This window comes from Schistocerca nitens, chromosome 1 (assembly GCF_023898315.1).
Source record: "Schistocerca nitens isolate TAMUIC-IGC-003100 chromosome 1, iqSchNite1.1, whole genome shotgun sequence".
Lineage (NCBI taxonomy): Eukaryota > Metazoa > Arthropoda > Insecta > Orthoptera > Acrididae > Schistocerca > Schistocerca nitens.
The window spans coordinates 1,307,144,357-1,307,172,057 of record NC_064614.1 but is presented as its reverse complement, the minus strand read 5'-3'; the positions used below and the strand labels follow the sequence as shown (position 1 = coordinate 1,307,172,057).

General features: G+C 45.8%; 1 protein-coding gene across 4 annotated transcripts in view; it reads right to left on the bottom strand.

Moving 5' to 3' along the window:
• LOC126202545 (tight junction protein ZO-1) overlaps positions 1 to 23,860 on the bottom strand; it is a 731,102-nt gene extending 707,242 nt beyond the window's left edge. Inside the window, exon 1 of one of the 4 annotated variants that reach the window (XM_049936877.1) lies at positions 23,736 to 23,860. In XM_049936877.1, coding sequence (XP_049792834.1) covers positions 23,736 to 23,789 — 54 coding nt within the window. In that variant the 5' untranslated portion in view covers positions 23,790 to 23,860. The remainder of the gene's footprint in view (positions 1 to 23,735) is intronic. The other 3 variants (XM_049936873.1, XM_049936876.1, XM_049936875.1) reach the window with 3 other exon arrangements.
• Positions 23,861 to 27,701: the final 3,841 nt, after the last annotated feature.

The following is a 27,701-nucleotide window of genomic DNA, read 5'->3' as shown; positions in this document are numbered from 1 at the left end:
TGGCCGTGCGGTTAAAGGCGCTGCAGTCTGGAACCGCAAGACCGCTACGGTCGCAGGTTCGAATCCTGCCTCGGGCATGGATGTTTGTGATGTCCTTAGGTTAGTTAGGTTTAACTAGTTGTAAGTTCTAGGGGACTAATGACCTCAGCAGTTGAGTCCCATAGTGCTCAGAGCCATTTGAACCATTTTTGAACTTCTGTATCATCCCATGTACTGCTATTTAATTTGTACCTTAAGAAATCTATCGTATAGCATGTAGAGTGAGGCTCAGTATAACGTCAGATAACTCACAATGAAGCGCGAAAGAAACTGGTATAGTCATGTGTATACAAATATAGAGGTATCTAAACAGACAGAATACGGTTCTGCGGATCGCAACGCCTATACAAGACAACAAAAATGTGGCGCAGATGTCAGACCGGATACTGCTGCTACAATGGCAGGTCATCAAAACTTAAGTGCATTTGAACGCGGTGTTACAGTCGGCGCACGAGCGTTGGGACACAGCGTCTCCGAGGTAGCGATGAAGTGGGGATTCTCTCGTACGATCACTCCACGAGTGTACCGTGAATATTAGGAATCCGATGAAACGTTAAATCTCCGACATAGCTGCGGCCAGAAGAAGATCCCTCAAGAACTACACCAACAACAACTGAAGACAATCGTTCAGCGTGACATAAGCGCTACCGTTCCGCAAATTGCTGCAGATTTCAATGGTGGGCCATCAACAACCGTCAGTGTGCGAACCATTCAACGAAACATCATCGATATGAACTTTCGGAGCCGACTGCCCACTCGTGTACCCTTGATGACTGCACGACACAAAGCTTTACGCGTCGCTTGGGACCGTCAGCACCGACACTGGACTGTTAATGACTTGAAATATTTTGCCTTGTCGGACGAGTCTCGTTTCAAATTGTATCGAGCAAATGGCCGTGTACGGGTTTGGACACAACCTCAGGAATCCACGTTCCCTGCATGTCTTCAGGGGACTATTCAAGCTGGTGGAGGCCTTGTAATGGTATGGGGCGCGTGCAGTTGGAGTGATATGGGACCCTGATACGTCTAGATACGACTCTGACAGGTGACAAGTACGTAAGCATCCTGTGAGATCATCTGCTTCCATTGATGTCCATTGTGCATTCCTACGAACTTGGGCAATTGCAGCACGACAATGCGACACCCCATACGTCCAGAATTGCTACAGAGTGGCTTCAGGAACACTCTTCTGAGTTTAAACACTTCCGCTGGCCACCAAACTCACCAGACATGAACATTATTGAGCATATTCCGGAATACTTGCAACGTACTGTTCAGAAAAGATCTCCACCCCTCGTATCCTTACGGATTTGTGGACAACCCTGTACGACTCACAGAGTCAACTCCCTCCAGCACTAATTCAGACATTAGTCGAGTCCATGCCACGTCGTGTTGCGGCACTTCTGCGTACTCGCGGGGGCCCTAGATGATATTAGACAGGTGTACCAGTTTCTTTGGCTCTTCAGTGTTGTATACGGGTTTTTAACGCTCGAGCACTGCGAAACGGCGGAACATGCGGCGACTGCATTGCTCAGATGTTTGTGAGTGGCGCAGCTCTGCCCCCAGTGACAGCTGGTTCCGTTCAGTCGCAGGACACGTTCGTATCGGCAGTCGCACAGAGGCGCACAGTCTGAGACGGCGCGGAGCAGCCGCGTGTGACTGACTGCACCCCACGCCTCCTACAGGTCCGGAGCCAATGGCGACCCGCAGGCGAAATAGCGGAAAAAAATACTGAGACAGTGGGCTCCACTAACACACGTTTATTATGTAATATATGTCGACGGTTTGATCCGGGTGGCCGCAGTTATTTTTAAAATTTGATGCCTACCGCCACCTGTGCTCGAGTCGGCGAGCGACGGCTGGGGCTGCGTGCTCACGAGCAAGCAGCTGAGTGTTGCCCGGCGCGCCTCACAGTAGGGAGAAGAGGCACGTACAGAGCGTCTATCTGTTTACTGTTGCTCGAGAAGGATGACGCGAGAGGTGGACTGGAAACTAGGAACCCGTCACAGACTGGGTGGGTAGGCCTAGCACACGAGACGAGAAAATTCCCAGTTGACTTTGCAGGAAGGTGTGGGTGTAAAAGCGGGACCTCAACTGGCGGAAGGGACTGATGTCCCATCATCATAACTGTCAACATCGTTTTAGCTCCTGAAAATGCACACACATTTCACTATTAACAATCTTACAGCCGGCATATTATTCTCATTTCCTTAATGTATATTTTAGTATTAACAATTTTACATCTTACTGATTACTCGAGCAAGTTTTTTTTTCCGGTGTTGCAGTTCTGCAAGCAGTTGGAAAAAGAACAGTCGATTCCCTGCAAATCAAATTCAAATTACGTCGACATTCGAGACGTGCGCCAACTCTCTCTCTCTCTCTCTCTCTCTCTAGGGGGGGGGGGGGGCTTATGGGCGTTCAACGTCGAGGTCAAATGGTCCAAATGGCTCTGAGCACTATGGGACTTAACAGCTGTGGTCATCAGTCCCCTAGAACTTAGAACTACTTAAACCTAACTAACCTAAGGACATCACACACATCCATGCCCGAGGCAGGATTCGAACCTGCGACCGTAGCGGTCGCGCGGTTCCAGACTGTAGCGCCTAGAACCGCTCGGCCACTTCGACCGGTGTCGAGGTCATCAGCGCTCTCTCTCTCTCATATATATATATATATATATATATATATATATATATATATATATATATATATATATATATATATATATATAGAGAGAGAGAGAGAGAGAGAGAGAGAGAGAGAGAGAGAGAAGACCCATGTCTCGAATGTCGACGTAATTTGATATATATATAAGCCTGAGCACTTTCTTCTGCTTATGCAGTCTATCGTTTATTCATTGTCATATGTATGAATGCAATTCGGATATGTTTTTCATTCAATTAACTATTACAGAATCTGCAAACAGCAGTGGACAATCTGGGGTCTACTATACCAACTCATATCAAGCAGTGGATGACCGCCGGAAATAAATGATTTAGAGTGATGAATAACGCTACACCCACTGGCAATCCGATGGAGGGGTTTGGGTTTGGCGAATGCCTCGAGTGTGTGTGTGTGTGTGGGGGGGGGGGGGGGGTAAGGGACGTTCAATGACGACGTTATCAGCGCGAATGCCTGGAGAGCCTTGCCTGCCATCGTGTGTAGTCCTACTATTAAGTACGAAGGAGACATTGTCATGGTGTATGCCTTTTTTTCTGGTCAGGAAGGACATGGAAACACTTTACAGCACTGTGTGCTGCGGACAGCAGAGGAACGGCTCGGAGACAATGACTGTAGTGAAACGGCAACGCATGCTGTCACAAAGTAGCACCTGCGAGCCGCTGGTCTGTGGACACTAACATTTCTGAGACGGACCCTCCTGCCCAGATTCCCCGACTGCACCCGACGGAATAGCTTCGGGATGAGTCAGAGCGCCGCGCCGGCCTCACTCCAGACCCCAGCGTCCGCCACCACTGCCTTCTCCGGTTTCGTCTTCCTTTCCTCGACAGAGGTTCAGACACCTCACACCAAAGACGTCATAAAGACCAAGGGTACAAGCATCCCGTATTAATATCCAGAAATGGCTGTCCGCATACTTTTGATCAGATAGCGCAGTTGGGCGCTGGTGGGCGGTATGGATGCCAAACGTCAATTAAAAAAAAAACATTTTCCATCCGTACAAAGGTGTGATTTCGGCTTCGCACTCTGCTCCCAGACGACGCCACAAGAAGTCCAGGGAACGGTACACACGAATTTCAATTCAGTGTCACGAGAGACGTGTGATTTATTGTGATGCACACACATTCACAGTTTCTAGTGTGGTAGGGAGGCGTTGCAGTGAAGATCTTTAGCACGCTGGTGTGGAAGGTGTCACAAAATCTGCCAAGTGCGAAGTTGTCGAATTTTATACGTTTATTTACATATATAAACGTATACAAGCTGAATTCCAGAAGTTCCTTTGCGTCTTAGTAAAATCAAATTTGTCAGACACATTCGATTCCAAATCTAATAGTAAAGCACTATGTGCCTTTCATGCTGGTCGAACATTGGCACTCTTCAATTCTCGCAGCAGCACACTGACCAGTGATACAGATATTAGAGTCAGCACACAGAGCGGCTGCCCAAATGATCAAAACAAAATTACGCTCTAGGGCCCAATGGAGTTACTATCACATTCTACATAATATTTCTTTTTTTAATCACAATATACACAAGATCCTCCCGATAAAAAATGCGGCCACTACTTAGAGGAAATTACAGCCATCTACAAGAAGGGCCAAAGAAACTAGTACCTACCTAATATCGTATAGGGGCCCGGCAACACGACGTGGCATGGATTCCAAAAATGTCTGAATTAGTGCTGGAGGGAATTGACATTACGAATCCTGCAGGGCTGTCCATAAATCCCTAAGACTACGAGGGGATGCAGATCTCTTCTGAACAGCACGTGGAAGGGATCCCAGATACGATCAATAATGTTCATGTCTTTGGAGTTTGGTGGCCAGCGGAAATGTTTAAACTCAGAAGAGTTTTCGGAATTGTGTGGATGATGTTTTTCCGAAAGTCAGATGGTATGTCGCCAGACTCATATATTCTACACACCAGCATGAATAGTCGTTTTGTTGCCACTTCCCCCAATGATTTTAGAAATTCTGATGGAATGTTATCTATCCCTTCTGCCTTATTTGACCGTAAGTCCTACAAAGCTCTTTTAAATTCCGATTCTAATACTGGATCCCCTATCTCTTCTAAATCGACTCCTGCTTCTTCTTCTATCACATCAGACAAATCTTCACCCTCAAAGAGACTTTCAATGTAGTCTTTCCACCTATCTGCTCTCTCCTCTGCATTTAACAGTGGAATTCCCGTTGCAGTCTTAATGTTACCACCGTTGCTTTTAATGTCACCAAAGGTTGTTTTGACTTTCCTGTATGCTGAGTCTGTCCTTCCGACAATCATATCTTTTTCGATGTCTTCACATTTTTCCTGCAGCCATTTCGTCTCAGCTTCCCTGCACTTCCTATTTATTTCATTCCTCAGCGACTTGTATTTCTGTATTCCTGATTTTCCCGGAACATGTTTGTACTTCCTGCTTTCATCAATCAACTGAAGTATTTCTTCTGTTACCCATGGTTTCTTCGCAGCTACCTTCTTTGTACCTATGTGTTCCTTCCCAACTTCTGTGATGGCCCTTTTTGGAGATGTCCATTCCTCTTCAACTGTACTGCCTACTGCGCTATTCCTTATTGCTGTATCTATAGCGTAACAATATAAAGCTATATTTCAAAGGACGATTTGTAAAAATGTAATAATGTTTTACTGCGTTTGTACAACCATACAATTTTCTGCATGTTTTAGATTAAAAAAACCCACTGATGATGGTGATATTTGTCGCCGAAACTAGTTTGGTATAATAAAGAAATAAACAAATAACACGGTGTTTTGCATCAAAGCGGACTCAATTTGTGATTTTACACTCGATAATTCTTTGCCGAGTATACGTTACGTGGATGTCACGTCGATTGTAAGTTACGCTTGTCGATGGAGGTGTAATTCTGTGAAAGACAAATGGAGTGACTGGTTACAGACATTTGCACGTTTCAACTGACACGGATGGTAGCGACTGTTCGGCCTAGCCCGATGGTTCGGGAGAGTGCAGAGCTGTTGAGGCGGCGAAGCCTGGCGGCAGGAGGGTGGGAGTGGGAGGGGGAGAGGCCGCGAGAGGGGCAGCCAACAGGCGGGAGGGGGGGAGGCCGCGCGTTGTCTTCAGTCGACGCCAGTTACTCCGGTATTCGTCTCCACGTCCGTTCTATTCGTTACAGCGTCCGACACGCACTTCGCCCACAGAAATCAGGAGTGCTAGCTTCGCTGATCTCTGTTCACAATGCTTCAGGACTGACAGTTGGGCATCCTCGTGTGAAGTAGTCCAACAACAAAGGAAGCTGCTTACAAAACACTCGTTCGACGAATACCCGGGTATTGTTTGTCCGTCTCAAGTCTGTGCCAGATGGGATTTGTATAGGGAACAGAGAAGTTCCGAGGAAGAGCAGCGCCTTTCGTTACACGTGCGTTTAGTAAACGCGAAAGCGTCACGGAAGTGAACCGACACCTGTGGCAGGCGCTGCAAGAGAGGCGTTTTCCATCGCGGTATGGTCTACTGTTAAAATTCCGGGAGCGTACCTTCCGCCTCTGTATATCTTGCGAAAAGACAAAATTAGAGAGTTCCTAGCCAGTATCTGCAGATATAGAATTTAGGTGACAATATTATGCAAATGCGTTCTTTAGAATACATCATAACTTCGTTTGCTTCGAAGGACAGCTGTGTGGGTTATCTCTAACACGAGATAATGTGACGCACGATGCGCTAGTGGCTCAGAATCTCGGTGGGCGCCCGACTGGTTTCACTGCGAGTAACAGTAAATGGTTCAAATTGTTCTGAGCACTATGGGACTTAACATCTGAGGTCATCAGTCCCCTAGAACTTAGAACTAATTAAACCTAACTAACCTAAGGACATCACACACGTCCATGCCCGAGGCAGGATTCGAACCTGCGACCGTAGCAGTCGCGCGGTTCCGAACTGAAGCGCCTAGAACCGTTCGTCCACCGCGGCCGGCCAATGAGAGGGATTGTTTTGTACGATGAGGACTGAATTCCTGAGATAAACTTCACTGGGAGTCAGTTGCTGGTAAGAGAGGTGTTATTAAAAGTAGAAACCTACGAAAATATAATTTTGCTATGACACGTCAAACAATGACCTGTGCATCTTATCCGAGACAACATTACTCCAGCTTCTGTCACGTACGATTTAACTGCCTCTGACACTGTCGTTGTTTAATGACGCATCACTTGCAACAGCTTCCTTTTTAATATATGCACTCTGTGATGTTTCTCTTCAGGATGGACGAAGTATGATCGAGGGCTTTTTTTTCGGGCCTCAGATGTGATGTCCGAAACGACTTCGTTGCTTAGCAACGCATGCAGCGTAATTTTCTTTTGTTATTGTTGCTGGAAACTTAAAACATTAATTTGGGTCCGTGTTAATTCTGTTGGGTTGAAATGGCGGTGACGTAACGAATATTTTTGCCAGCTCGCTTATTTCGTGCCTGCGGAATCCTAGTTGTATTAGATGTATTAGTTCATAAGGTCGACGTTTCTAAGGTCATCTCGTACGTCGACGTTCAAACGCTGATAGGCGCCTCGTCAACAACAGCAAAATGGTTGGGACCATTGTCGACAATAATTGCTGAAGTTGTAGGGCCGTAACGCGCGCGCAAACCATTCCACACGCTCGACCGTAGAACCACAAGCTGATAAAATTTGTGAACTCGCTTTTGACATTGCTCAGTACCAGGAAACACACAACGAAGTGTGGTGTACCGAGATACCACACAAGAAGAGACTGCGACAGTCGGTAACGGAAGCACGCGCAAACCAATGACGCTGCCCGCGAGAATGTCGGCCGGGAAGAGCGGAGCGCGCGCTTAAAGCCGTCGGCACACGGACCGTGCGTCCGAACGTTGAGCGTGCCGAGTTTCTGACGTCATAGCGTGGAACAGCACGTTCGGGAATCTTTCCCAACGTGCAGAGCAAATATCTGCCATGTCGGATATTCTGAGCGTGCGTCTGAACGTTGACGAATGAGATGGCACAACGCCACCTACGTCACACGCACGCCGTCTCCCTTCAGTACAGAGTTGAGAGGCGCCATATTGGCATTCATTTCAAGCCTATATGCATATATGCCGTTTCTGAGCACCAGCAAATTGAGAATCACTGGAAAACCCCTTGTTAACTGTGTGATTCGTTCCCATAAAATAATGAGAAACATCATATTCGTGGCAAAAGAATTATTGTAACGAACGTATTATGAGAGTAGGCTATTTGACGACAGTGACACACTGAAGATCCACCCAAAACGCATTGTTCTTGGTACAATTTGTTATAATTAAATTTCAATTAGTAACATATCTACGATTAAGGTTTTCAGGAAGGGTAAGGTAATATGATTAGATGCCAAGAGACTGTTGTTGGTTTAGCGTAATGAGAAGCGTCACTGTTTATTTGTTGGGGCGGTGGTTCGCGTCTTGACCCTTCCAAATTTTTTTTCCATAACATTGGTTTTTTTATTAGATTATTATACTTTATTTTTAGTTTAATATAAGTATATACTATAATATTTGATGTGATGTACATATAAGTTCACCTTTTTCTGAGGGGTGACTTTGTTCGATTGGCTTAATCTACAGGACATCTTGCGCTACTTGTATAAAGATATTTTGCTCCTTTTTCTGTTACGCTTCGTAATTCACATGTTGCAAAGATTCTGCTACTGGATAGGAACAGTGATGAAGTAAGACTGACCTTGGAGCTTTACTAAAATGTGGGAATGATGAAATAATGTTCATCTTATGCGGAGTAGTAGTCCACATTTGTACCGCACTGTTTGTAATGGAACTTTTGTATGTCTCTGTCCTTATTGATTGGACATGGTACTTCCCTTTTCGTGGACAATGGAGGAAATGTGCGTTTTACTAGAGCGGACGTGGGAATTTTACGCGGCCCCGTTGAGTAAACAGTGTGATTTACTAACTAGAAACATCCCTCAACTGCTGCTGGAGTGCGTTGCGATCGCGTATACCACGTTGGGGCCCACGTACCGTATGCACAAGTCGCATCGTTCCTGAGCGTTCAGCAGCACGTTGAACTTGGCACGCTCGACGTTAACGTTCGACAGCACGGTCCGTGTGCCGACGGCGTAAGTAACCGTGGCCGAGGGAGCTACTGCAGAACGCTCGCCGCGTCTTCGAGCCGTCGAGTAAGACGGTAACAGTGACCGGTAGGTACACAGATGTTAGTCTGCAGTAGAAACAGAACAGTGAATAGAAGTATCGCGTATGGGCAGAGACCGACTACTTAGAGATTTGACTCAGTACTGTTAGTTTGTACCTGTTCTTCGAATAGTACACCGAAACAGAATATTACTTTTCTTCCGTCCTTCATTATTTAGTTTGTGTCCACGGATGTGTAGTTAGTGCAGGACAGATAGGGTAAATCTGCATTCTACAAGTGCTGTAACCGGCGTTACCAAGGCTGAGTAATATACGAGCGTCGTTCAATAAGTAATGCCCCACATTTTTTTAAAAAACCCATTAATTTACATAGACAAACATCCTTGTTGGTGCTTCACATTCGATGTTTGTTCTGTGCGCCGGTGTCAAAATGGAGTCTAAATACGACTCGCGTTACAAGCAGTGTGCTGTTATTGAATTCTTGTGTGTAGGAAAAGGAACCGTGGTGAACATCCATAAACGTTTGTGTGGTGTCACTGTCAGACACCACACTTGCTAGGTGGTAGCTTAAATCGGCCGCGGTCCATTAGTACATGTCGGACCCGCGTGTCGCCACTGTGTGATCGCAGACCGAGCGCCACCACACGGCAGGTCTCGAGAGACGGAAGAGAACTCGCCCCAGTTGTACGACGACGTTGCTAGCGACTACACGGACGAAGCCTTTGCTCTCATTTGCCGAGAGACAGTTAGAATAGCCTTCAGCTAAGTTAATGGCTACGACTTAGCAAGGCGCCAATTGTATCAGTGCATGTATCTTACGAGTCTCATTTGTATAGTCAAGAGAGATGTACCAAAGGAAGCATTAAAAGTTAAGTATATTCCAAAGCTACGTATTTTCTTTATAGCAGTCATAACGTATCCTGTTCCAGACTTGACGCCAGTCGGCGTGTGTGTACGCGTGCCTTTCGGCTTCCTTCTCAGTGTGGCGTAGCGAGCTTGTTACGCCACAACAGTTTGTGTACAGTATATGGTGATGGTGCAGTTGGGCGATCGGTAAAGCAAGTCAGAGCCTCAGGAAATGCAGAAACAGAGCTCGATGATCAGCCACTCTCAGGACTTCAGACATGCTGAATCGTGAGGACGCCGTTATTCGTGCCGACCGGCGCATCACAACTCGACAATTGGCTCTACAGCTGTCGGTCAGCATTGGAAGTGCGTCTGCAATGATTGAGACTCTCGGATGTCCAAAGAGGTTCCACGAATGCTCACAGGGGACCACAAGATTCAAAGACAGGACATTTCATCTGAATTGTTGGAGCGTTTTGAGACCGACGGAGAGGCCTTTCTGCCAGGGATAGTTGCGGGGGACCAAAGCTGGGTGCACCACTTTGCGCCGGAAACAAAAAAGACAGTCCATGGAGGGGCATCATCCTCATTCACCACAAAAGAAGAAATTCAAGAAAACCCCCTCTGCCGGAAAAGTCATGGTGACAGTCTTCCGGGACTGTGGTGGCGTCATTCTCGTGGATGTGATGCCTAGAGGGTCAACCACCAATTCAGAGGCACACGTGAAGACTCAAGAACCGTTTCCGACCTGTCACATCGAACAAGAATCCATCAGATATCTTGCTCCAAAACGATAATGCACGCCCACACAGAAGCCTGCGAACCCGGTAGCACATCGCCACATTGGGTGGGACGTTACTGTCTCTCATCGACCCTACAGTCCAGACCTTGCACCCTCGGACTTCCATCTTTTTGGGCCGCTTAAAGATTCTCTACGGGGAACTCATTTTGAAAATGACGAGAATGTCAGTCGTGCAGTGAAAACATGGCTACGCTTACAGGACAAGAGCTTTTACCAGCAGGGAATAATGCTCTTCCACAACGTTGGCGTACGGCCATGGAACGTGATGGAGACTACAAAAATGCGACATGGACGAGACATCTGACTCTTTAACAATAAATATGTTCTGAGAAAAAGAAGCATTGCTTATTGAACGACCCTCGTATTTTGCAGTTGACTATTCTGTGTTACTTTCGTTCTGTGTGTGTGCGTGCGCTGCCTTAGAACCCACGCATCCGTCCTAACAGAACACCGGTATTAATCTTTTTCAGCAACAGCGAGATTTTCATCAAAGTGGAAGCCCGCAGTACACAACATAAAGAGTGGGAGCAGCAGATGAAGTATTGACCCCACAACTGTGAGGAATGAAAACGAACAAAGTGTGAAGGCGCAACGGAGGTCGCAGAGGATAGGGTGCCGGCTCGAACTGCAGGTATACGTTGTACTTTGGCCTGCATGAGCCGTAACTGGCTCACATGCGAAGTTGTGTTTAGAGGACTCGCGAGCCTCATAGGTCTCACAGGTGATGCGCTGCAACTACGGGTTCAAAAGTGGTGGCTCGAATGAACACTCTCGTGTCCGTAGCGGTTGGTAGCCACGGTGATTCCGAACTGCAACCGTCAGAGATTTACTTAACAACGACCCAGCTATAGTAGTCTTTTGTTAGTTTTGCTGATTGGTCGTGTATGATAGTTGAGGTTACGTTTGTGTATTTGATTAGTTTCCTAGTTTATTATTATGGCCAAAAGAAGACAAACTTTTGAAGAACTTGAACAGCTAGTAAACGAGGCTATGCAAGACAGTTTATCAAAGAGACATTTTTAATGTAGGTTAATTCTTACAAAGAAGAAAACAGCAGCCAGCCACTATTAATACTGCTATTTATTTAGGTAAATAGCGCCGTTACCGGCTTCGAACTGGCAAGTTCATCATCAGACGGCTGATCACATGATTTTCAAGATACACTACATTATCGTCCGTTTTCGCTTATTATTATTCCACTGTGGTGAAGTATTTTTGGTGTGTTGTTGCCCTACGGTAGAAAAGAGTGTTAGAAGCGCCCTATGTGAAAATAACTAACCTCCAAACGATGAAATACAGCGTAAATAAATATGTAAGGTTAAGTGGTTATGGTACTAACTTCGAAAATTCCGCACGATTTTGTTGCGAAGTTGCAGTATTGTATTTTTCGAATATTCCTAAATATATCCAGCACTTAAGTACTGGATATTTGATAACACAGACAGCGACCCTGATAATGAACGTTATGTTAGAGACCGTACAAAGCGGCAGAAGTGTTTTGAAAGTGATGGCGAAGAGAGTGACTTTGAGGAATCGAATCTCTGTGATACGCCTAATCCAGGTAATGCTTTTCTTATCAGGTCAGGCTCTTCACAAGATACATTAGGCCCACAAGACCCTCCCTGCTCTACAGACCGTAATTATTTAGAGCATCCATTGTTGCAAAATAATGTGTATGTGAGTGTTATAAATAACGGCTGTAATTCCGAAAGTGACGCCGATGAAACACCAGATGGGAAAATTACCAATGTCACAGATCTAATATGGGCAGATGCTACTAAGGATATTTCCTACGTGCTGTCCCCCTGATTTATCAAATAATGTTTTGGATATGTTGAGCAATTGTTCACCAGAGCAAGCGTATATTTTTATCTCATTGATAATGACGTGTTTGAGTTTCTAGTGGCTGGAACAAATCGATATGCAGAACAAAAAATTAATTCTCAACAACTCAGTCGCAATTCCAAGCTAACGTAATGGAAAGAAACAAATATTGCAGAGATGAAACATTTCGGTGGCGTTATAATGTGAATGGCCTTGGTAAAAATGCCAAATTTGGCTTGCTATTTGAGCAAGGCGAAGCTTTACTCTAACAAGGTCAGCTTCATTATGTCACGTAATCGGTTCGAAATACTCCTCAGATTATTTCATGCTTCTAATAATGAAACTAGACTTCAAGGGGATAGACTCCGCAAAGTCCAACCTCTCTTAGACCTGATAGTACCAAAATTCAAGGACACGATTTATTCTCAAGAGGAAATTTGTATTCATGAGACTATTATCCCTTTTAGAGGGCGTCTATCATTTCGGCAATATGGACCGAACAAAAGGCATAGGTATGGGGTAAAAGCCTTCAAAACTTTGCCTTCCATCTGGCTATACATGGAATCTCTAAATGTATGCTGGTAAGGAAGTAAGTACAGTTGTTTGTGTTCCTCAAAAAGTACTTATGGAGTTACTTGACCCTTTGTTGTACGATGGGAGGACAATTGGCACAGTAGTGTATCACTGGATGCAGAGCTAATCAATACTTCTACCCACCTTGTTGGCACTCGTAGGAGTAACAGAAAAGCTAACCCACAAACCGTAATATTTGCAAAACTGAAAAAAGGGCAAGCAGTATGTGCATAGAGCAACACAAAAATCTCCGTGATCGAATGCAAAGATAAAAGGGATGTTTTGATGATTTAAACCAAACATAACGATGATATGGCGCCTGTAAAACGTAAAAATGGCGTGGAAGTTTTGAAACCCAAAGCAGTCGTGGACTACATTGCCGCCAAGCCATTTATTGATGTATCCGATCAGATGAGCTCATACTCAACGACACTTCGGCGTACGGTCAAATGGTACAGAAAGACCGTTTTTTTAAAATCCTTTTTGGAACGCCTTTTGTAAATGTTGATGGTGTACAACTCGGCAAACAAAGGATCCGAGTCCCGCATACAAATAATTCCTTCGCGGGAGTGCTTGACTCTACTGCTATTGAATGCCAAAGATCCACGACCACGAGCAACACTACAACCGTTCCAGGAAGATAACAGCCATCGCCTTGTGGCAGTAGAGGGACCAAAGCAGAGCAGTCGAAGAAGGTGTTCGGGAAGAACAGAAGAAAGAAAGGATGCTGCTAAGAAAGCGAACAGGGTGTGTAATAAATGTGACAGTTTTATGTGCGAAGAGTGTTTTAGCAACATTCACAAGGCTGTGTCGGACCAAGTAAGAAAAAATTGTAAATAATATTACCTGTATGTAGCTACTCTAATCAAACGAACTAAGTGTTTGAGTCATTTCTTGAAAAACACCTTTTTTATACCTATTGCGGTTTTAAATCAAATAAGCCACATGTGGTTCATATGGCCACAGATTATAAGTGTGTTAAATTGTTGCCGCGCGGGATTAGCCGGGCGGTCTGGGATGCTGCAGTCATGGACTGAGCGGCTGGTCCCGGCGGAGGTTCGAGTCCTCCCTCGGGCATGGGTGTGTGTGTTTGTCCTTAGGATAATTTAGGTTAAGTAGTGTGTAAGGTTAGGGACTGATGAGCTTAGCAGTTAAATACCATAAGATTTCACACACATTTGAACTTTTTTTTGTTAAATTGTTGTTGCTGGGCCACGTGAGGCATATACGGCTAACGCTTGTTTTTAGTTCAGATAAGTCAAGTATCTTTCTACCAAAGTATCAAGTAACTTAATTCCACATGTTCAAAAGAAGACATCTGATACAAAAAATCAATTTGGCTTCAGAAGTAATATTCGTGACTTCAATGTGCAACGCACGGTCCAAATTTCATCATGACAGTCAATGTGCTAAAATGACGTGGCGTGGAGTGGCTTTTACGTTCCACACGCATCCCTGTTACATGACGGGGATCTTTTCTTTCTCTTTCTGTTGCCCGGTCGATAAATACACACGAGGCAAAAAAGGAAGAAAAAGCTGGAGGAGGACGCTGGAATTGCTGCCAGCTAATCGGAAAGAGCATGGTGCGCCAGCGGTGAGAGAGACAGCGCGACTGACTCGTTTCTATTCGCAGGGCAGTGGCGATCAGGAGCGGGACGGTGGCGGGGTGTCCCGGCAAGCGGCTGCCGGCTGCTGCGCCCTCACAGTGAAGCAGCTCACTACCGGCTGGACGGAGGCGAGCTTTCCGGCCGACCCGCCCCGCCACGCTCCCCGTGTTACACTGCAAAACATCTTTCACTAAGAGCTCCTATCTAAGCCCTTCGGTCAAATCTTGGGCGGTGCGCCAGGGAACCTTTTCCGGAAGACATCAACGATCTTCGATAGAAATTAGAGCGTCGGTGTAGCTCTTATCAAAGTTCGCCATTGTATCGTTCTCGCTTTACTTCAGCCTATAAAATGACGTCGGAGTATATCTGGAGCGTGGCAGTGACCGTCCCGAAATCTGAAAAATACGAAACTCTTCGGTGTCTGTTAAAACTGCAATTTCCGGCCAGGACCTTACTGTTACGGTGCTCGCTTATTTCCAAGTTCGTATCGATCCTAGTACTGAGTTTCCACTCAGATGGCGCTTTGGCGTTAGGCGCTTGTTTCCGTGTGTGATCGCTGGCCGGAGCTTAGCTAGAGGCGTGTGAGGACGACAGTTCGGCTCGGCTGGGGTTGTTTGCGTCTGGACGCCGAGTGGGCCCGATGGGAAGACCGGACCGTGATTTTACGGTTAATAGTGTGGACACCGGCGTGGTGTGCCGTTTAACTTGATTCGCAAGGGGAGCTGAATCTCGCCTGTTGTATTTTGTCGAGCCTGAGTTTGAAATACCTTCTATGTGCGGCGGGATGTCATTTCGTCCTCCTGTCTCTCCGTCGCTGGGATTGCTATCCTCGTTTACCGTCCCACGGATGTATATCGATGGGCTACGCCGCTCTCCGTATTCTACTAGACGCTGGTGATGGAAGTGCGTCGTTGAGCGGCACGTTATTCTGGGTGCTTTATGTATGACATTCAAGTGCATAGTCTTCGAGTGGCGCTCCTTAGAGTTTGCCTTGCGCAGTTAGATTGGAGTTTATTTTGTCTTGTGGTGCTTCCTCTTTCCGTCAACGAAGGTTAAGCTCGATTCGCTACTCCGTACGACGCTTGGCACCTCAGCAGGCGGGTCGGAGCCACCTTCGCGACTAAACGGAAGCGTTTGGACTGAGAGGTCTTGTGTTTTGCATAGTGTTCATAAATTGTTGTTTTGGTATTAAGTTGGCTGAGGTTTCTTATGGATTTCCCGGGATTTGGTCTGTTGTCCGGCCCGGTTCAAAATGGCTCTGAGCACTATGCGACTAGTACCATTTGTGTGAACTGCTTCACTGGGGAGTACTGATCGGGCCATTCTTGGTCCTCTGCTATATACTATTTTAAAGTAACATTATCACTTAAATGATTTAATTCTTGTTGCGTTAAGTGCAACTTGGGTACTGAGAAATTTAATCTGTTAATTACCGGAAGACCTTAAGCTTATAGTCATATGATGTGATTTTCTTAAATTATTGTATTTTTATGTCATGTTATTGTTTTGTTAATTTGCTGATCACTGGTGCACTGTTCCAAGTATTAAAATGGGTGGAACGCGCGGAACCGCAACTGTAGTTGCGTGCCGTACGTGTCCGTTGTTGGCGCTGGCTGGCGTCCGTTGTTTGTTTTGGTGCTCCTGAGTTAAGTACTGTGTTGCCTCCTCCCTTGCGGCCCCGTCGTGTTCTTCTCATAAACATTTCCTTCAAGGCATTTTAGTTACTTTTATGCTAGTATTCTTTTTATTTCTTTCATTGGTAAAATTGTTCGGCCTTGATTATGCACACTGTTTGTCATAGCGGAGTTCTTGTGCCATTGTAATTTATTAAACTCCATTGTGTGTCCTTTGTGATACATATTGATTATTGACTGAGTATGGCAATTACAATGTCTCACATATCATGATGTGCGTGTGTAATGGTGCAATAAATGGATGATTGTTATTTCTGTTTTGGTGCCCTTCATGCCTCCTTTCTTGTCCCTATTGGTACGCTATCCTTGTACTTGTGTTGGTAAGGCACATCACTTACAAAGAAACAGCTCCACCAAACAGCTCTATTCGAAGTGGCTGCACTATGGACGACACGAGAAAGAGCTCCAATGGACTGAGGAGTCCCTGGAGATGTGGAACGTCGCGTGTTCTCAATAAAGTGCACATCCGTGGAATAAATGTACTCATTTCTAATGTAAATAACCTAAACTATACTTCGTAGATGCCTCCTCAAATAATTTATATTTCAGTTCACGTGTTACTAGAATAATAAGTGTAATGATGCTGTATTACAAGCTGGTGAATAGCTTTCCCCTGTTGCTAATTCTTAACCTGACCACGGGAATATCTTTAACAGAAACGGCATTCCTTATTTAAATAACACTGCAACAGTTACGTATTTTTCACCCTTCGCGAGACGCGTTTCAAGAATTTCTGCTCGTTACCGAGTTCTAATTTTTGCACGAGTATTTTCTGTGATGTTTCGGGAAATCGGACGAAACACATATGTCCGATTGCAGTAAACCATAAAAAGACAACTGCAGTGCGTGAGACGCACAACAACACACTCGCAAACATCACACTAGATACTTATGTCAATATCTGCTTTGGATAATAAGAATAAATTATCAAAACACGTCATATTAACGATCTATAGATAGTACAGTGTTTCATAACTCAAATCACGAATGACTCGGATGCAGACCTTCCAAAAACATCGATTATGACGAATGGAGTTGAAAAATAACATTTCTTAAATGATTATCTTATCTGCAAATATGTAGGGCTACTTTCGTAATGGCAAATTGAAACAATTCTTCACTCATTCTCGCCGCGCGGTATTAGCCGTGCGGTCTGAGGCGCTGCAGTCATGGACTGTGTGGCTGGTCCCGGGGGAGGTTTGAGTCCTCCCTCGGGCATGGGTGTGTGTGCTTGTCCTTACGATAATTTAGCTTAAGTAGTGTGTAAGTTTAGTGGCTGATGACCTTAGCAGTTAAGTTCAAAATGGTTCAAATGGCTATGAGTACTATGGGACTCTGAGGTCATCGGTACCCTAGAACTTAGAACTACTTAAACCTAGCTAACCTAAGCACATCACACACATCCATGCCCGAGGCAGGATTCGAACCTGCGACCGTAGCGGTCGCGCGGTTCCAGACTGGAGCGCCTAGAATCGCTCTGCCACACCGGCCGGCAGCAGTTAAGTCCCATAAGATTTCACACACATATGAACATCATCCTCTTCATTCATTCTATTGTCGTAGTTCCTTATGTCCTCGCACCGTATCTGACGAAGGAAATTCTGGTGAGCCCTTCGAGCTACTCTTCCCGCTATGCGTAGTTTCACCTACAATTGTCTCAATTCCGCTTTCTTTTCGAGCAATGCGCTCGCCACCGACATCAAATTAAATGCTGTAGCCCAGACGATTAACTGCTCGGCATCCATTCCCAAACATCGATGACGAAAATTTTTACAACAGTGTTGTAACTCCAGGGAGGTATTTTGGCTAACGAACTTTTACAAAGCCTTTGACAGAGGCCTCTGACAGGCCTTACCCTCGCTGCCACTGGGTGACGCCACCAACAGCCTGCACTCGTCAGCCGTGCTGTGTGCGGACTGCAGGCTGCCAGCAGCCCACGCCTGGCTGCCGCCTGTGACGTCAGCGGCTGCCCGCGCCTCCAGCAGAGCAGCCCTGGCAGTCAAAGTAGCGACCAAAGTTCTCCAATAACTGGTACTTTCACCCGTCTTCCCATTACACGCTTCGAACAGTTGTACCTCCAACAACACGTGGATTCACGTAAATCGACAAGACACAGTCGACGATTTGTACGTACGAGTTTCCTTTGGCTTTCTCCGGCACAGAAACTACTTCAGCACAGAAGTTCTGTGAACACTTCTCTCGCAGATGTAAACAATATCGCGGATGTTAACGCCTTTCAGCGTTCACAGGCTGCTCTCCGAGTCGTATTTAGGTAACCTACACTGGCTGCAGATGAAAGTAGCATAGATTGTGTATCAGGAAGACAAAATAAAGATGTTGCCGAAGAAGAAAGAATTGTTACATAACAAGACCACGTGCTGCTCACGTCAGGATATAGAAAACATGTTAGAACTAATAAAAAGTAACGTTTGTACTGAATACATGACAACAGATTCAGCCAGATCTCCAGGTATCTTACGGAAAAGGAATTAACAACCATCTCGATTCAAGTGGTTAGGAAAGAAATGGATAGGAATGCCACTAGAGAAGAAATACTGAAAAGAAAGACTTTTTTAGGGAAAAAGCCTTGACGGATTGCACCGCAGGAGGGGAAAAATCTGGCACAAAGTGGCCTCAAAACAGAACAAATAAACTCAGTGAATCAATGCAGGAGTACTGGATAAAAAGTACAAAACGAAGGATGAAGAACGTTAATGGCATTAAAGCAAGAAGAAGAGGATCCCGAGAAAACAGTTTCTTCGCAGTCTTTAGCTCCTAGGCATTTACATTTCTACTTACACTCACCCAAGCAGTCGAACTGTGCACGTAACTTAAAGTTACGTACCTAAACTGATCTTTGCAGCTCACTGAAATGGTTCAATCGGCTCTAAGCAGTATGGGACTTAACATCTGAGGTCATCAGTCCCCTAGACTTAGAACTAGTTAAACCTAACATACCTAAGGTTATCACACACATCCATGCCCGAGGCAGGAGTCGAACCTGTAACCGTAGCGGTCGCCCGGTTCCGGACTGAAGTGCCTAGAACTGCTCGGCCACAGTGGCCGGCCAGCTCACTGACAAAGTGATTTTATGGTGTGTGTTCTTATGTAAATTGTCAGTTTGCCTCTTTCCTCGTCTGCAGTACACATTTCGCCGCTGTTATGTGTCAACAACGAGTGACAATTCTGCGCGCTCCCTCCTCCACGTAAGTGGCGATCACACTGCACGACTGGCCAATAAAATTGCTACACCAAGAAGAAATGCCGATGATTAACGGGTATTCATTGGACAAATTTATTATACTAGAACTGATATGTGATTACATTTTCACGCAGTTTGGGTGCATAGATCGTGAGAAATCAGTACCCAGAACAACCACCTCTGGCCGTAATAACGGCCTCGATACGCCTGGGCATTGACTCAAACAGAGCTTGGATGGCGTGTACAGGTACAGCTGCCCATGCACCTTCAACACGATACCACAGTTCATCAAGAGTAGTGACTGGCGTATTGTGACTAGCCAGTTGGTCGGCCACCATTGACCAGACGTTTTCAGTTGGTGTGAGATCTGGAGAATGTGCTGGCCAGGGCAGCAGTCGAACACTTCCTGAATCCAGAAACGCCCATACAGGGCCTGCATTTCGCGGTCGTGCATTATCCTGCTGAAATGTAGGGTTTCACGGGGATTGAACGAAGGGTAGAGCGACGGGTCGTAACACGTCTGAAATGTAACGTCCACTGTTCAAAGTGCCGTCAGTGCGAACAAGAGGTGACCGAGACGTGTAACCAATGGCACCCCATACCATCAGGCCGAGTGATAACGCCAGTATGGCGATGACGAATACACGCTTCCAATGTGCGTTCACCGCGATGTCGCCAAACACGGATGCGACCATCCTGATGCAATAAACAGAACCTGGATTCATCCGAAAAAATGACGTTTTGCCATTCGTGCACCCAGGTTCGTCGTTAAGTACACCATGGCAGGCGCTCCTCTCTGTGCTGCAGCGTCAAGGGTAACCGCAGCCGTGATCTTGAAGCTGATGGTCCATGCTGCTCCAAACGTCGCCGAACTGTTCGTGCAGATGGTTGTTGTCTTGCAAACGTTCCCATCTGTTGAGTCAGGGATCGAGACGTGGCTACACGATCCGTTACAGCCATGCAGATAAGATGCCTGTCATCTCGACTGCTAGTGATACGAGGCCGTCGGGATCCAGCATGGCGTTCCGTATTTCCCTCCTGAACCCATCGATTCCATATTCTGCTAACAGTCATAGGATCTCGACCAACGCGAGCAGCAATGTCGCGATACGAAAAACCGCAATCGCGATATGCTACAATCCTACGTTTATCAAAGTCGGAAACGTGATGGTACGCATTTCTCCTCCTTACACGAGGCATCACAACAACGATTCACCAGGCAACGTCGGTCAACTGCTGTTTGTGTACGAGAAATCGGTTGGAAACTTTCCTTATGTCAGCACCTTGTAGGTGTCGCCACCGGCGCCAACCTTGTGTGAATGCTCTGAGAAGCTAATCATTTGCATATCACAGCATCTCCTTCCTGTCGGTTAAATTTCGCGTCTGTAGCACGCCATCTTCGTGGTGTGGCAATTCTAATGGGCAGTAGTGTAGTTCTAAGTCTAGGGGACCGATGACGTCAGATGTTGAGTCCCTTAGTGCTTAGAGCCATTTGAAGCATTTACTGCAAATTCCGAAATGTTTACGTCTCGGTTTACTAGTGCGTTTTCAAACAAGCCTTTATCCGTGCCCCGTGCGTCCTTACCACTGCAAGCCGTGCATATTCCAGGCAGGCAGACCAGCGCACAATCTGTGCGCGGGTGGGAGTGGGGGTGGTGAAAGCGGCCTCGTCTCCTCTACTCGACAGCTGCGCGACGCCGCCTCCTCAGGCGTCACGTCCAGGCAGCCTCTGAGAACTCGCCTCGATGCGGCAAACGTGTAAGTACGAAATCGAGTCTGACAGTCTGCACGCACGCTGACACTGGCCGTGGCATTCAGTAACTCAACTGTCAATCACGACATCGCCAGAGGAACTCGGCCCGGCTGATTTTCCTACAGTTGGCAGGCAGGACTATCACCCGCATCCGAGGTCCGTGTTCTGCGGCGCCAAAGCTGACGAGGGAATATCCCCACTCACCCCCTTCAGATTTAGTGGTAAGAGGCGCAGGGTACAACCTGTAAAAAACTGAACACAGATCAATCATGAAAACCGAGAGAAGATGTACTGAACTGTGAAAAAAAAGATTCAAACTTTTATCTGTCTCGTGGTGTAACATCCGTTTGCAACAACGAGGTGTAAGTAGGCACCTATGACGACACTGATTCTGCACAACTACCCTATTAGCAGTCGAAAGGAAGTGGCTTACGAATGGGAATCGCATACTTTTGATGACAGTGGGAGAAGCCAACCGAATCCGCCACCGGAGAACACGTCTGGTGTACGCCTACCATACACGGCATCATATGATGAGAATCTTTTGCCGGCGCAACTAATATGTACGGCTGGTGAGTGCGATATGCCTCCTTGTCCGATTTCGGTGATCGTATGAATGTACTCCCAACGAAATGATGAAAATATAATAGTTTCGTCACATACGCCGGAAAAAATGAGCACGACAGTTTCACAGTTTCTCTGTGCTCTGTCACAAGGTAAGTTTTTAACGTTTTTGAAGTTGCCTTCCGTTTTTGAAACATTGACAAGTTGACTCCCGTTTATTTGTTGTTTTCATTTCTATGAAACGTCTATGTGGTATCTTCTCTCACTGTTCATCACGTTTACTTGCGACGGAAACGCATTCTTCCTACACGACTCACATTCTGTAACCAATGGCAAGTACCAAGACAACAGAAAGAGAACCAACATGTCAATGACCCGACGGACTGTTCACAATGTTGTGAAAAAAGAAATAAACTAAAAGACAGAAGATAGTTTTGAACACGGTTCGACCACAATCCATGACTACTTTACCACGACGCTGTCACTGTTGATCTTCGTTCATTATTGCATTTGGTAAGCTTGAACCGTTCACTGTTTCTATGTTACTGTTTTTTTTATTTTATCTGTTTATTTATTTTTTACAGTGCAATACACCTTCTTCCTGTTTTCATGCTCGATGAATGTTCAGCTTTTGACGGGCTGGCTATCCACTGGGCCACCTTACCACTACATCTGAGGGGTGGTGGTGGTGGGGGAGGGGGGTGGGATGGGAAGTTTTCCTCGTAAGTGATGCACCAGACTCGTCCTCGCATCCCTGTTGCACTGGTGCACGCTTTACCAGAATCAATTCCGCCTCATCACTGCATCTTCGAACGAGCCGCGGGAAGAGAGATGTTGCAGGTTGCACTCCGCGCAGGTCCTACTTGATGTAAAGCCCCGACCTCTCCGTTGTGGCAGCGAGTGAATCAGCCGCTGATCACGCCGCCAGTGGTTCAGCTACGTGAAATCCCCAGTGAGGGACTGTAAACTGTCTGTTACACTGCGGAGTGCGCACGTGCAGGAACACGGGACTGCGGCGTCGTCCGCTAACAGCGCGACGTATTCTACCCACGCAGAGCACACTCTTGTTACACAGACGAATTGTGTGGTCTCGTGTCTTTTTAACCTTTATGAACATGTTTATCAGTTTTCGATACACCTTGTAAATGCTGCACGAGCGAATTAACTGTTCTCCCACAAGAGAGAAAAAGCCTGGAGTAGGCTATACGCAGAAATAAGAACGTAAATAGATAACGTTTTTTAATGGAAAATGTTTCGAGTGCGAAAAAGTCAAATCTTTTTATAGAGAAAAATAATTTTCTCCGTTGAAACTTCCTGGCAGATTAAAACTGTGTGCTGGTCCGAGACTCGAACTCGGGACTTTTGCCTTTCGCGGGCAACTGCTCTACCAACTGAGCTACCCAAGCACGACTCGCGCCCCGTCCTCGCAGCTTCAATTCTGCCAGTACCTCGCCTCCTACCTTCCACTTGCCCGCGAAAGGCAAAAGGCCCGAGTTCGAGTCTCGGTCCGGCACACAGTTCTAATCTGCCAGGAAGTTTCATATCAGCGCACACTCTGCTGCAGACTGAAAATCTCATTCCAATTTTGTCCGTTGTTTGGCATTTAGGAGGACAAAGGATAAACTGAAAACCCCTTATTTACAGCCTTGTAAATATTTTTTGATGTTTTTTCTCGAAGAAATAAATGTACACTTTTGAGCTGTCTTGACGACATTTTTCCTACTGTTTGATTTCTCACTTTAACGTACGATCCTCCTCGAGAACACATCGATTATTACCACTGCTCGCTCCTGCACTGCGTACATTTCGAATTTTTCGTAAAGAGGGTGCTCCTGTCACCTTTCACTCGCCGAACGGCGCAGCAGACAACTGACTTGTACACGAGGCGACCACTCGTGACAGGAGGGACTGGACTGGGTACACGACTGAAACGCTAGAGGCGCTGCAGTAGACACACTTGCCACTAGTCGATCGGGATGACAAAGTCGCTCCCGGATGAGGTGGCGCGCGGCCTCGAGGAATGCGTGTCCGGCACTCACCTGGTCGGCGGCGGGGGGCCCGCCCTCCAGAGGGCGCGCCGCGTCGCGCTCCATGGCGGCGCCGCCGTCAGCAGGCGCCGGACATGCACGCTCCACACTCCAGCAGGCGGGCGGGGAACACGGCACGGCACGGCCCTCGCGCGCGCGCACTCACACCTCCTGGGGCCGCAGCCGACTGCCGGCTCCCAGCACGCTGCCAACTTGTTGCCCGCGCCTTCTCCGTGGAAGGGAGAGGCCTCAAGATGGCGGCCTACTAACCTTGGCGCGCGGTTGCCACGTCTCGGCGCCGGGCGGCGCGCCCGCACTAACCACTAACCTACAGCAGACGCCGCCGCACTCTGTAATTCGCGCATTCCTTTGGTCCCCTCACCCCGCAGCCGGGGCGATTCGGCCATCGTCGGGCCACCCCGCTGCCGGCTAAACAAACGCTCGCCACACCTTCCTGCCCCGCTGCAACTCAAGGTGTGCGTCGCTCGCCTCGTGATTCCGACAGTTTCCGAATACTGATCACGCCCTCCGAATAGAAAAGTATCTGCCCATCCAAAATTCCTATTGCTACGATCTCCACCTGCGAGAATATAGTGATGTTGTTGCTGTGGTCTTCAGTCCATGCTACTCTATCCTGTGCAAGCTTCATCTAACAGTATTTACTGCAACCTACATCCTGCTGAATCTACTTAGTGTATTCATCTCTTGGTCTCCCTCTACGATTTTTACCCTCCACGTTGCCCTCTAATACTAAATTGGTGATCCCGTGATGCCTCAGAACATGTGCTACCAACCGGTTCCTTCTCCTTTTCAAGTTGTGCCACAAACTCCTCCCCAATTCTATTCAATACCTCCTCATTAGTTATGTAATCTACCCATCTAATCTTCAGCATTCTTTTGTAGCACCACATTTCGAAAGCTTCTTGTCCAAACTATTTATCGTCCATGTTTCACTTCCATACATGGTCACACTCCATACAAATACTTTCAGAAACGACTTCCTGACACTTAAATCTGTACTCGATATTAACAAATTTCTCTTCTTCAAAAACGCTTTCCTTGTCATTGCCAGTCTACATTTTATATCCTCTCTACTTCGACCATCATCACTTATTTTGCTCCCCAAATAGCAAAACTCCTTCACTACTTTAAGTGTCTTATTTCCTAATCTAACTGCCTCAGCATCACCAGACTTAATTAGACTACATTCCATTATCCTCGTTTTGCTTTTGTTGATGTTCATCTTATACCCTCCTTTCAAGACACTGTCCATTCCGTTCAGCTGCTCTTCCAAGTCCTTTGCTGTCTCTGACAGAATTAAAATGTTATCGGCGAACCTCAAAGTTTTTATTTCTTCTCCATGGATTTTAATACCTACTCCGAATTTTTCTTTCGTTTCCTTTACTGCTTGCTCAATCTACAGATCGAATAAGATCGAGGAGATGCTACAACCCTGTCTCACTCCCTTCCCAACCACTGCTTCCCTTTCATGCCCCTCGACTCTTATAACTGCCATCTGGTTTCTGTACAAATTGTAAATAGCCTTTCGCTCCCTGTATTTTACCCCTGCCACCTTTAGAATTTGAGAGTATTCCAGTCAACATTGTCAAAAGCTTTCTCTAAGTCTACAAATGCTAGAAACGTAGGTTTGCCTTTCCTTAATAATAGTATTATTCGAAATAATTCTCAGAGGCACCGGAAACTTTCAGATGGTAAGACAGAGATTTCGAAATCACATTTTAAACTGCAAAACATTTCCGTGACTGGATGTGGACTCTGAAAATAATTTATTCGTCACACAGATTTCCACTGAGAAAATTTGAGAAAGATAGTATATTAAGGAGCGGGAGGTGCCCGAATTGAAAGAACCTGCGTTTATTGGTAGTTTGAAAGGAAGCAGGTACTGACTGGAACAGGGTAAAGCAGTACAACAGAAGATCAATGAGTATCTTTGAAAGATGAAATAGTGAAGGCAGCGAAGGAACAAATGCGCAAAAAGAAAGGGATCGAGTAGAAATCGTTGGAAAACGCACAAGATACTGAACTTGATGGGTGAAAAGTGAAATCTTAAACTGCAGTGTAGGAAACAGGAAAGGCAGTATGGACGTCTACAAACTGAAAGGAAGTACAAATGACAACTCAGGAATCTCCGGACGAGAAACGCGAGACTGTAGCAACATACATGACTAGTGTTGTGTTGGCAGAAGAGCCAACACCGTGTTACGAATGGAGGCCGAAATGCACGCGTTTTAGCTCACGCAGGCTGGCGTGAGGAGGGAAGAACTATACTGACGTGAGGTCTGGAACATGACAAGGAATGAGAATTCAGAAAGCGGACGTAATTAGTTTCATACTTAACTTTAATCCATTAATGATGAACGTCGCTCTTGACGGTACATGGTTCACAATATTATCTGTTCAGAATACATTCTTGAAGTAATTATAGTAACTGAATATGGCGCCTTGCTAGGTCTTAGCAAATGACGTAGCTGAAGGCTATGCTAAACTGTCGTCTCGGCAAATGAGGGCGTATGTAGACAGTGAACCATCGCTAGCAAAGTCGGCTGTACAACTGGGGCGAGTGCTAGGGACTCTCTCTAGACTAGACCTGCCGTGTGGCGGCGCTCGGTCTGCAATCACTGATAGTGGCGACACGCGGGTCCGACGTATACTAACGGACCGCGGCCGATTTAAAGGCTACCACCTAGCAAGTGTGGTGTCTGGCGGTGACACCACAACTAGGAACAAATAGACGTTTTGCAGAAAGAAGAAGCACCTCTATGAGTATCAAGAGCCCATATGACAAGCCGCCCTAAGAAAAGAAGGGAATACTCAAATGTGGGTGGATGCAATATACAGCGTAAATAAACTTTAACATAATATTACAGTAAGGGAAGAGGAAGCAATTGAAGTTCAATGGAGGCACGATACTGCAGAAGAATTTGACTGAGCACTGAACGATTTAAGTTGGAGCAAAGCCCCTGGAGTGGAAGACAGTCCCTCAGATTTAACGAGGCCCTTGGGAGAACGTACAATAACAAAACAGTTCCAACTGGTACGCAACATACGTGAGAAAGGTGAAATACCCATTCCATTCCAAAGGAGGGAGCTGGCAACAAGTTTAAACATTACTCAACTAATCTTTTTAATAAGTCACCATTGCAAAATACTTTCACGAATTATTGACAGAAGACTCGAAATAACTGTCAGAAGTTGATCATACGGAGCATCACGTTGTGTTCCGGAGAAATATAGGACTTTTTTCCTTCTTTACAGCCAAAAGTATAAAATAAATGTCAGATAATGAAATTATTGTTAGAAAGCTACACCAGAATAGCTGCTTTTCATAATTTCTATTAACGACAGACTGTTTTAGCATTCATCGCCTTTGTCAAGTACTAACGAATACAAATTTGGTCAGACCGCAGGCAACTGTGAATGTCACTTACATTAAAGTGACTATATTATACTCACATCTACAGTTATGTGACGTTCATATTACGTTGTTAGTGAACTGTCTTGTAACTCTCAGTATTTTGATAAATGATAAATGGCGTGCATATATTGAAAATAACACGTTAATTATGGTTTCATTGTAGTTTGACAGTTCTACTCTCACGACGTTATATATCTACAAAGATATTATTTTATTAACTAAGTTCTATCACGATTATCTTTGGATGTAACATGTTTTCGCCTCGTAAAAGTTCAGTAACGTATTTGAGATAGTATTTGAGCCTAAATTCTATATGCTGGTTTAACATTTCTTGTGACTATTTTCTCGTGTGTATACAGATTTCCAGTTTCTGAAGAACGTTAATTGCAAGACCTTTTGGTATTCTGTAGAGGGTTTTGAGTGTATTTTCGATTGTATCATCAGAGTGGTTTTGATTTTTCAAATTAGAAAGAAGCTCGACTCATTATGCTCGCTTTTTCTAATGTGTTCTTTATATCTGACGTTAAAATTTATTTCTGTTT